Consider the following 10,577-nt stretch of genomic DNA (forward strand, 5'->3'; position numbering starts at 1 on the left):
GCCTATCTATGAATCTTTTGAATATCCCTATTGTATCAGTCAGCCACCACCAACCCCATCAATGCATTCCAGGCACCTACCACCATCAACCCAGTTGTATCTGGAATCACAAATTTCAACTACCAAGCATTTTGTCTTCCAAATCTTCCCAACCACACCCTTGCCCCTAGTTTAGTCAACTAGTCTTTTCTCACATAATGTCTGGTAAAACCTTATCCCTGAAGACCAGCCCCATTCTGTGCTATTATTGGATCAAATATGTGGTTACAAATTAATGATAAATCAGTAATAGTTCATTAATTGTGAGCATCCAGGATATCCAGATGAAGTGTTAAGTTACTATCTAAACGGAAGTAGCTTTGCTCTCGTCTCCCTATTTTAATTTCATTTGCAGACGGATTCCAGCCTTTCTTTTAAAAGTTCAGATGGTGGTTTCCACCTTGTCCAAATGGAGGTGAAATTGTGTGTTCTTTGGGGCAAAGGTGCTTTTTTAAATTTTAAATTAATATGTAGAAATGGATAATTATGTTGAATTATATGTCAACAGTTCCAGAAGAGTTGGTATTTGCATCAGTAAAACAAGACAGATTGATCCCATATTGGGTTACTAAACAGATTCTAGGAGTGATAAAGCATTATGTACTAGACAACAAATAAAAGACGGATCCAGTACTGATTATTGCTTCTTTATTCATTATGAAACGTGTAAGATTATATTGAGGACTTAACAATATCATGGACAAGGATTGCATTTGAAGGCAATATGATTGTTAAGGCACAGTGTAAAAGCCAATTCATTTCTAAAAAAAATATATATATGTGATTATTGTTGGAAAGGCACCAAAGAATACAGATACTTAAAGCTTGAGCATTATTCTCTAGGTTAAGGCTACCCTCTGCTGTGTTCACCATTTTGTATTTTGCTGTAGCCATTATTCATTTTAAATGTTACACTGTTACATTTAAAAGTCTGTTCCTTTAATCTTGACTTTACTCTGAGTGAAGCTCTTGATACTGGATATATATGTAATTCAGTTTATCCTTCCTTTCTCACATTCGTTCTTGATCCCACATCCAATTGCCCTCCCCTCACTTGGCTAGAGACGAACATTGCTATTTATGCACCAGCTCAAATCCAATGTCTAAATTGCCTGAAATCCAGCAATAAGAGGAGAATGGCAATGGAGAATGATTTGCATCAAGGAATTTCATTTCCCAAGAGGAAATTTTTCACTGTTGTCACATAACTCTTGCGAGACTGACAGCAACGACAGGTACCTGGCTGTGAACCTGATAGCCAGTGTCAGGAACTCAGCTACAACCTAGTCATAATGAAATGCTAATTACAGAAGCTATGATGTTCCCAAGAGTTGAAAGTTTGATTTGTGAGTGGTCTGATACTATTCTTAAAACAAATGCAAATGCAATATTTTGAGGTAAGCTGGAGGGCAAACAAAATGTCTTTGCTTTCCCCCAGTATTACAAGGCAGTGTCTTATGCTCATGTTGGCAGTTTTCTAGTAGCAGAAACTTTACAGCTGTGATGTAAAAGCATTAATCACCTGAATTACAATTAGGATTGTCTGGGCAAATGTGCTGATGTTTTTCCAGCTGTTCTGCTTAAATATTACTGGCTTTCAGCTGTTTAAGCTGAAGTCCCAGAACGAGTGCGTCAGTGTTGCGAGACCCTTCAGCTTAGAAGCTAATCAAAGATTTGGTATAATGGGAAAATAGTCACTCAGATTCTGCTCCAGTTTGGACCCAACACAGGATTTATCATTCTATTGTAAAGCACAGATTTAGAAGACTAAAGGTACGTTTATTTTGCACGACTCTAATGTTTCAAATTGTTTATACATTTTCCAAGGATTTTTTTGATAACGATTAAAAAATATTTTTTTCCATTTTATTAACATATAATAGGTTTTAAATGTCAGGAGAGATTTTAAAAAAAACTATCATGCCTTATTAGAAGGTATTGAAATCTGCTTAGGTCATGTGACTGGATCCGTGAGGAGGGAGAAAAAGAATGACCTTTGGCGTTCGACCTGGCCAGTGTAAGTATGGGAGGTCCACATACTTTGATTCTGACTGAGGGGACTGGTTCACCACGATTGGGCACTTGGCGTGAACTGGGCCAATGACTGGAAAGGTACGTTCTTGCTGGTGTGAGAGAATGAGCTATTTTGTTTGGTCCTTTATTAGCTGAGTTACCGTATATCTTGCCATACGTTGACCCTTGAAACCCTCAAAAAGCACTTAAAAATCAGGGTCGTCTTATATGCCAGATATATGATAAAACCATGAAAATGGGGACCCATCTTATCTGAAGGTCAAATTATACGCCGAAATATACAGTAGGTTCCAAATTCAGCATTTAATGTGAATGAGGTTGAATTATTAGGAAGCAGTTATTTACAACATGAGAGCACAGCATGAATGCTATCATTAAAAAGAATGACGCCCTGAACACATTTTTATTTGCCCTATTCGTAATTCTGATATGTGATTTGCAAGTCATTAAATCCTGAGCTGCTGGGAAAAAGGCATTCATTTAAAATTACTGCAAAACGTCGGGGCATCTTATTCAGGTGGCAAAGATAAAATTAGTGAGGATTTCTGTGAGGGGGAAAATAAATAATTTGTATATGCTATAAGGTTTAACTATTCACAATTTATACAAAATTACAAAAGACCTGGTTACATTTTTGGCCCTTTAAACAAGATTGCACGAAACATGTCTCTTCACACAGCAGGGTGCTCCCATTTGAGGTCATTCATTTCATAGCAAACCACCAAGAGGAACTGCTTTAAATTAATATTGTCACCAGCACTTTCATGTTAAAGAATCTGAAACTGTTTATATTTACTTTTGATATATAAAATGAAATGGCTACAGCAAGAGACCAAATAAATTTCATAATTATTGAAATACGACAACAAAAACAACTTAAAAAAAAACAGAATGACAAAAACCTATTATCCCAGTAGGTCTTCATTCTGCCAGTTGGAAACCAACTCTCAATATGTGTAAATCAAATTGAATTGAGATTTTAAAATTGCTCGAATTAAGAGATTATAAAGAAGAAATAAAGCAAGGAACAGTGGGCTGCAGTTTGACACTCCTTAAATTCTCTTTTTGCATTGTAAAGAATAAAAAAAGTTAGTTGTTCTTTTCCAGAGAGGAGTAGTATTCAGTCAGGACCTTCCAGGCCTTCGGAGCCATGAAGCCATCGGGTGGATTTTTATTTTCACGGGCAAGCTGTCTCATTCGAGTGCCAGAGATGAAATCAAAACTCTGTGGTCTAAAACAAAATACATAAACTTAGCGTGAAACATTCTACTCCCACATGAGAGAAAAAAAATTGTCAATTCTCGTCAAAATGGTAACAGTACATGTCAGAATCTACTTTGCTCTTGCAGAAATGGGCAATTAATTATCCATTGCACGAAACTGACTGCTGGAGGTACTCAGTCTTGATAAGGAACTTTGGAGGCACTGATCTGAAAATCACACTATCAATTCCATTGAGTGGCGCTAAAATGGTAACACAGTGATACAGCTTCTACCAGTTCCAAGGGTCTGTGTCCAATCCTGTCCTTGTATGGAGTTTGCATGTTCTCTCTCGATGTAATAGTTTGCACTCTCACCCCAAAGAGTAGTGGACTGATAGGTTCATTGGCAACTCTAAATTACCCCTTGCTTTAGCTGCAGGAGCTGTTGTCATGAACTATGCCAAAAACTTTCCACAGACGGCAAGAGCTCTTGCCATGGACACATTATCACAGAAAATTCCAGCTTAACAACGCCCACAATCTTTGTCATGCACCTTTCAATTACAGTCTTTGTAATGGCCCTTTTTAATTGAACCCTGAGCTGTGGTATTTATGTTTCACTAAAGTCTCTCAGCACATTCTCAGGAAATTGTAGTTTCAGTTTATAATTGGAATGTTGCAGGTCATCCAGTAGCAGGAAATATTGTATATATTTTGTAACCACTCAGTCCCTCCAGTCCTCCCCAATAATAGAAACTAATTCCTCATGGGGTGGGTATTTCAGGAGCTTTTATTTGAAAATTACTAATTTGGCCCACGTTCAGTCTTGACTCCTCCTGGCTGTTGTTACAGAGAACCAAAGTAGGCATATGTGGCACCCGTTTGAAGGGAACGCGAGCAGGAACGGCATCCTGGTTTTAGACAACAGAAAAATGGGGCATTCCTACAAGAACACAGGTACACCCTAGATGTTTGTCTGCCGGCCTGTCCCCTGCCTCACCATGGGATAGCGTAGCGACTGGCATCTAGGCTCCGTGCCAAGGGAGCACTCAAATGTGAAGCCAAGGCACAGGATGTGCGACCCAAGAGAGGGCTTTGGCACCTTATGGATGACTTTGCGCTGCCTGCTCACAGACAGTGGTAAAGGTGCACACCCATGCCAGCTAAGTTGGAGAAACCAGGCAATGAACAGACAATTTTCTTTCTATTCCTATTACAAGCTCCTGTTTCATTTTGTGACTGTCACTTTAAGGGTTAATCCAGCTGCAACCATTCACAGCTTGTGGTGAGATGGAATGGTTGTTTACTCAGTAACAAAATATAGTGAGAGAGTCATGTGCTTGGGACACCTAAAGAAACAGGATTGATTATTAACCTCCAGCAGTTTGATGAACTTGGAGGTGAAGTGACTCTGTGTGAAATAAACAATTCTGTTGATTCTCCCTATCAGTAAGAACCACCGTGACAATTGTAATGGTTATTTTGTAATGGTTATTTTGTCAATACCCATGTCTGGGTAAATGAAACAGGAGAATTCTTGCTTTGGATTGTGATGGTCATTTTCTCTGACCTGTGCCAGGGTTTTGGAAGCATCGTGGAAGACACATGTTTTGTTTCCCTCAGCAAGGTAAAGGGAAGTTGTGACATCCATAGAAGGACATTTCTCTGGAAGCAACTCAACAAGGATTCACAAGTTTTTAGCAGTCTGATCACTCAGTCTCTCGCCTCCTTTGTGATTACCCTGACATTAGTTTAAAAGTCTGAGTTTCAACTCAGAAATTCTAAGGCTAAACTTTAGAATGACTTTCTAGAATTGAGCCTAAGCTGTAATGGTTTGGGTATCACACACACATAACTATATTCATGTATATAAGGTGTTATATTATTAGTAGTTATTAATATTATATTGGTTTTAAAAATAACACTGTGGTCTGCGATGTAACACTTCTCTCCACTTTTACGCTGGGAAGCAGTTCCCACAGCACTCTGGTCCATCGGGAATGCAATGACCATGTTTGGGCTAGGGGATGGGAGCTGGTGAGGTGTTGCCTTTGGAGTTAGATAATGTGCCTTGTCAATCATATGGAAGGCACGGTATATATCGATCCATTTGATTTGCGTTGTTTTAGACATGTTTTTACGGTTATAACATGCTTCTTAGATTTTACAGTTTTGAAACCAGTTATTCATTGTGTTTGTAGTGATCAGCAAGTGATGTGACTTCTGAAGGGTGAAATGTTACATGTGGATTGTGGAGGAACATGTGGCCTCCCTGTCTGAAACTTATTCAGAAGATGCATCAGCTGCCAATCAGGGTGGAACTCCAGCCACCCATTAATGCACACCTTACTCTTGGCTAATTTAAATGACTCAGCATCATCGGCTAGGCACCCAGCTGAGAACAGTATAAAGATTGATGCAAGCCATATTTCTTTCTCTCTGTCTCTTGGTCCAAGTCCTGGACATGGCTCCAGCCAGGTTGCTTCTGTGGACATTGCTGGAGGAGCCGTAGGTAAGGTGTGCATGACACTTAAGTTGAACCATAGAACTGCAATGGATCAGTGCTTACAGACCTGCCCCCGCTGGTACAGGGAATTGGGAGTATGTTTGAAAGCCCCTGTCTGTGAAGTGTGTACACATGCGGGAGTGTGTAGAATCTAGGCAGCCACTAGTATTGGAGTCCAACTGGGGTCCGATGTGAATGTCTATCTAGTTGTTTAGTAGACACAAGAGCAACTTGTCCGTGAACTACTCTTTGCAGACGATGCCGCTTTAGTTGCCCATTCAGAGCCAGCTCTTCAGCGCATGACGTCCTGTTTTGCGGAAACTGCCAAAATGTTTGGCCTGGAAGTCAGCTTGAAGAAAACTGAGGTCCTCCATCAGCCAGCTCCCCACCATGACCACCAGCCCCCCCCACATCTCCATCGGGCACACTGAACTCAAAACGGTCAACCAGTTTACCTACCTTGGCTGCACCATTTCAAATAGCGCCTTTAGAAGTCTACACAAAAGAGTCTGGAAAAAGACCACCTGAAGAAACACACAAAGATCAGCGTGTATAGAGCCGTTGTGATTCCCAAGCTCCTGTTCGGCTCTGAATCATGGGTCCTCTACCGGCATCACCTACGGCTCCTAGAACGCTTCCATCAGCGCTGTCTCCGCTCCATCCTCAACATTCATTGGAGTGACTTGATCACCAACATCGAAGTACTCAAACTGGCAGAGTCCGCAAGCATCGAATCCATGCTGCTGAAGACCTGACTGCGCTGGGTGGGTCACGTCTCCAGAATGGAGGACCATCACCTTCCCAAGATCGTGTTCTATGGTGAGCTCTCCACTGGCCACAGAGACAGAAGTGCACCAAAGAAGAGGTACAAGGACTGCTTAAAGAAATCTCTTGGTGCCAGTGGGCTGATCTCGCCTCCAACCGTGCATCTTGGCGCCTCACAGTTCGGCGGGCAGCAACCTCCTTTTAAGAAGACCGCAGAGCCCACCTCACTGACAAAAGACAAAGGAGGAAAAACCCAACACCCAACCCCAACCAACCAATTTTCCCTTGCAACCACTGCAACCGTGCCTGCCTGTCCCGCATCGGACTTGTCAGTCACCAATGAGCCTGCAGCAGACGTGGACATACCCCTCCATAAATCTTCGTCCGTGAAGCCAAGCCAAAGGAAGGAAAGTAGAGTAATTAAGTATTATTTGATGTCTTCCCTGTTTGCCTCCCGTGTGCTCAATAAAGTTATCTTTTATGGTAACACATCTGCCTAGACTCGTCTCTCTGTGAACTCACTGAACCTGATAATTTCTAAACACAATGAGGCCATGGACAAACATGTCACTGTGGCAGTGTGATGTTTATACAGGTGTCTGCTCAGGCCCAAATTATCCAGACCCTGTTGCTTGCCATGGATGCTGTGTGACCAGCTGAGTTTTTCTAGCACTTTTGTGTACTGCTCCAGTTCTCCACCATCTGCAAACTCTTTGTTTACCACCTCTACTATAACTTCTGCCATTCCTGTCAGTAACTTTGGATGCATGCCATCAGCACCTGAGGACTTAACTGCCTTTAAACCTACTATTTTTCTCAGCACAACCTCTTTAGAGACAGTGGTTGCATGGATTTCCTCACCTTCCATTGCATTCTCTATGCCCTCCACTGTGAAGACCAACACAAAGTAATCATTCAAAGTCTCGGCCATTTCCACTTTACCCAATCCTCATCCTCCAAGGACTTGTGTTCCCTTTCGTCAGCCTTTTAATTATCTAAACTTTTCATCATCTACACTGGCGTACTGATAGAGTGTGTGGAGAGTCGAGTTGGAGAACAGAAGCAGTTGATTGACAGGCGCCAGACAAAGGGAGAGAGAGGCAAAAGAAAAATGAAGGGAGTCAGGTGGTGGAAGAGTGAAGCATGAGACCATTGATGGAGGATGAAGGCGACATTTCAAAGTCTCATTTTCTTGCAGCCACTCACCTTTCTGGGTCATAGAAGGACATGCATTTCTTGTCCTTATTGTAGGCAGCAACTCTGAAGGGTATGATCTCCACAGATGTTAGACCCGGTGCCATGCTGAGAACTTTGCCTCCATGCGTTGGTTCGTACAGATCCTTCTTTGTTATGGGGTGAGGCATGCCAGCAGGATCACGGCCTACAATATAGAAGTTGGCTCCAGCGATCATCCGCGACCTGCAGTGCCATTGAACCTGCAAGCAAACAACACTCTTAGCACATTTACCAAGAGCAGAATTCCAGACCACAGCCATTCTTAATCACAGCAGCAATGAGGCAAACTAGTACAAAGACCAACATTAATAGCTCGAAGAATGTCTGCTCACAATGCAGACCAAAGGACTAAAGTTTGATGGGTTCTGTGTAGATGCCATCAATCTGCTGTACCACAGGACCTCAATGGGGGAGAAGACCTGAAGCCTAAAAGTGGTTTAGTTACAACTCTGCCAATGGCAAATAGTTATTTGGAGCGTCGTAACTCATAGATTTTACTTCTGCCAGAATCTGTTTTGGGCACCTTGTAGCGTGCAGAGTTCGGCAATGAGATCTCCAACTTTTGAAACCCATTCTTTCCTTCAGTTGGGACATTTTTGCCTGTAATGCTTTCTTTTTCAGTTTTCTTTTGTACAGTCAGACAACACATTATGTAAACTGTGCAACAAATGACAGAGGCTGACAAACCTGCTGAGTTTTCCCAGCATTTTCTACTTTATTTCTGATTTTCATTTTCTGCTGTCTTTGTGATTTTAATTGCTAATGCTCTGGTTGCACTTTTCTCATAAGTAAAACGTGAAAGTCTGCTTACAATGGAGTTGAAGTAAAAATACACTGCTGGAGAAACTCAGCATGTCAAACAAGTACTTTATATAGCAAAGATAAAGATACATAATCAACGTTTCAGGCTTGAGCACTTTATCAAGGAATGGAAAAATGTCAGCAGACCCGCTCTTCCACTATCTACCATGTGAACTCTCTGGAGCCACTTTTTCCCCTACCTACCCCTTTCTGGTATTCAGAGGGACCATTGTTTCTATGACTTCCTGCTTTGCTTTCTCCTCCCTACCCAACCCTCCACGTCCATCCACGACACTTCCCATTTCAACGGTAAGACTTGTTGCTACACCTCCCCTTTCACCTCCATCCAGGGACATAAACAGATCCTCCAACCTCATCTCTTGCATCTAGTACTTCTGATGTGTCCTCCTTCACATCAGTGAGGCCGAACACAGATTGGTAACTGTCACACACCTGTGCTCTCTCCCCACACACCAGCCTCTGACCATTCCCACACAGTCCTGTCTTTCCTCAGCCTCATCCAGGGTGAAATCAAATACAAACTTGAAGAGATGCATATCTGGTTGGATAGCACCCAGCTTGATGGTATGAACATTCAATTTTCCAGTTTCAGATAATCCTCATCTGGATCTGGTTCTAATATTTCCATTTGTCCTTCATCCATTCCTATTCTCCTAGCCCATTCCAGTACTTGCTTTTTATTCCCATCCCCACTATTGTGGACTCCACCCCTCCTCCCCTGCCTGTCTCATCTCTCTCAACTTCATCTGCCCTGTACCGCTTGGCCCCTACTAACTCTCACTCTACTTTTTAGAAAGCTATCTTCCCTTCCCACCCAAGTCTCAAAAAAGGGTCCTCTCCCTACACGTCTATTTCTCTCCATAGATGTTGCTTGACCTGTTAAACTCCTCCAACTTTTCATTGTTTGTATGAGATTATTATTGAACCCTTTTGCATTGCAGATATGAAGGCATTTGGACAGGTACGTTGATAGGAAAGACATGGTGGATACATGCCCATCAGGCAGATGGGATTAGTACAGACATGGACAAAATGGTCTGAAAGGACTGTATGATTATACGTTTGTATGAGCATTCAGTCCAATATAGCCTCTGTTTTCCTATTGTGGTCTCAGCATACTGATCTTAAATACCATCCTGTACACAATGAAGAATTCTTCCTCCACAGTATGTTTGCTGATTTACTTTGGCCGGTCCATACACAGAGTAGTCACTCATGATTACTGTGCTCTGGGCATCATTAATTTCCTGATTGATGATGCTCCTATTATCTCATCACTACTGACAAATCCTAGCAATGTCCCCGCCCCTTGGATAAATGCCAAAACCTGACTCATCGTTCCCCTTTTCCCAAAAATCCCATTCACCTATGTGCTAATAGTGGAGGTTGGCTTCACATAAGAGCTGAAATCACGTTCACCAGGTTGTTTCTGGAAATGAAGTGGTGGGGGGGGGGGGGAGTTGGCATAGGAGGAGAGATTGAGTCGCCTGGGCTGCTACTCATTTGAGTTTAGAATGATGAGGAGGGATCGTTTAGAAACACAGAGAATTATGAAAGGAGTAGATTCAAGACAGAAAGAAGGAATTTGAGTCAGGGATGAGGAACCGTTTCTCTCACAGAGCAGTGAATGTGTGGAATTCTCTCCCCAAGGAAGCAGGAGGGGCTGCCTCATTAAATATATTTAAGACACAGAGAGCTAAACTTTTGCACAGTAGGGGAATTAAGCGTTATTGGGAACAGGCAGGTAAATGGAGCTGACTCCATGGCCAAATCAGCCGTGATCTTATTGAATGACGGAGCAGGCTCGAAGGTCCAGATGACTGACTCCTGCTCCTGGTCCTTATATTCCTATCTAAAGTGTCATATCTTTGATACAGGGCTTGTCACAAGTCTAAGCCACAGATGCGCTGCTCTTTAAAGGTGCGACAAAAGTAACACAGAGCTTGGCCTTCACTCCAACCACCAACTTTTCA

General features: G+C 42.2%; 1 protein-coding gene across 1 annotated transcript in view; it reads right to left on the reverse strand.

Annotated features, from left to right (window-relative positions):
• Positions 1-670: 670 nt before the first annotated feature.
• The window catches only part of papss2b (3'-phosphoadenosine 5'-phosphosulfate synthase 2b), a 60,482-nt gene continuing 50,575 nt past the window's right edge, over positions 671-10,577 (reverse strand). The window contains exons 11-12 of the mRNA XM_069900651.1: positions 7,753-7,982; positions 671-3,304 (exon numbers count right to left, since the gene is read on the reverse strand). Coding sequence (XP_069756752.1) covers positions 3,163-3,304; positions 7,753-7,982 — 372 coding nt within the window. The 3' untranslated portion in view covers positions 671-3,162. The remainder of the gene's footprint in view (positions 3,305-7,752; positions 7,983-10,577) is intronic.

This window comes from Narcine bancroftii, chromosome 10 (genome assembly GCF_036971445.1).
Source record: "Narcine bancroftii isolate sNarBan1 chromosome 10, sNarBan1.hap1, whole genome shotgun sequence".
Lineage (NCBI taxonomy): Eukaryota > Metazoa > Chordata > Chondrichthyes > Torpediniformes > Narcinidae > Narcine > Narcine bancroftii.